The sequence below is a fragment of the Acanthamoeba castellanii genome (assembly GCF_000313135.1).
Source record: "Acanthamoeba castellanii str. Neff unplaced genomic scaffold scf7180000082849, whole genome shotgun sequence".
NCBI lineage: Eukaryota > Discosea > Longamoebia > Acanthamoebidae > Acanthamoeba > Acanthamoeba castellanii.
Genome location: NW_004457310.1, coordinates 1 through 1085, shown reverse-complemented (window position 1 = coordinate 1085; position 1085 = coordinate 1). Strand labels below are relative to the sequence as shown.

At 51.0% G+C, this 1085-nt stretch overlaps 1 protein-coding gene across 1 annotated transcript; it reads right to left on the bottom strand.

The window, feature by feature from the left end:
• Positions 1-105: 105 nt before the first annotated feature.
• ACA1_297320 (uncharacterized protein) lies at positions 106-620 on the bottom strand (the record flags this gene model as incomplete). The annotated part of the gene is made up of 3 exons (XM_004334535.1): positions 106-318; positions 402-460; positions 551-620. The coding sequence occupies 3 exons, from the start codon at positions 618-620 to the stop codon at positions 106-108; spliced, it is 342 nt and encodes a 113-aa protein (XP_004334583.1).
• Between the last annotated feature and the right edge of the window lie 465 nt (positions 621-1085).

Genomic DNA, 1085 nt, shown 5'->3' with positions numbered 1-1085 from the left:
GTTGTTGGATGATGTACGCCGCAGACTCGTTGTACCCGTTGCGCACTGAGCGCGAGTTGACAGTGTTGTTCGTGAGGTTGTTGGCCTGCAGCAACAGACGAAAGATTAGATGTGAGGCATGTTGTAGCAGCAAAGAGAGTGGTAAGGCACACGCACCGTAGCAAAGAGCTTGGCCAGGTGCTTCTGGATGTTCGTTGCGGTCACGCTCTCATAGTAGTTGGTGCCCTTGTGCTTGTTGTCATTGTCGTCGTCATCGGACAGGCCGGCGCTCAACGCAACGATCAGCACCACGGCGGCCAGCACCGCAACCACAACCACCTACCACAACAGAGGGACCTTGGTAAGAAACAAAAATAAAATAAAATCACGAATAATGAAGCGAGGATTGAATGAAGGTGTACCACGCCGATTCCGATCCACAACTTCTTCTGCTGGAGCTTGTACCACCAGGTGTCGAGAGCTGAGGCGGTTGATGAGGAATGATGAACGGAAAACGGAAAATCAGCTCAAATTAATTCATATTCATATTCATATAAATGCAGCGCCGTACAATCGTAAACGATCGCCGACTCCTCTTCGTCAGTGATTCGGTGCGTGAGGGCAGTCCTTTCGCTTCTCATTTTGTGCAAGATCTATCTTCCGCACGAGAACGAACTGAACCTTCTTCTCCCCAAATGAATTTTCCTCCCCCCTTTCGAATTCCAATAATATTTGGACCAATTATTACGCACACGGCCGCGTTCCAGTGGAACCGTGGCAGCAAGCCGACACTGCCGACGCCACACACACACGTTCGCAACCACCTTCTTCTTGAAGAAGGTTATGTTGAAGGGTTGTTGTTTTGATGCCATCGAAGAGGGAGCAGGGTGAGCAATGAGGAGCGCGACTTGAGCTCAGTCCTTGTCCTTTTCGCCGGGAATCCAGAACACTAATCGGAAGTCTGCCGAAGCGGCCATCATGTACCTGGTGGGTCGTCGACGTGGGCGATAGAGAAGGAGTAGTGTGATGGTTACCATCAGCTACGCCCAAGCGCGGTCTGCTGCTCGCAGAAGAAGAAGAGGAGGAAGAAGAGGTGGAAAATAGAG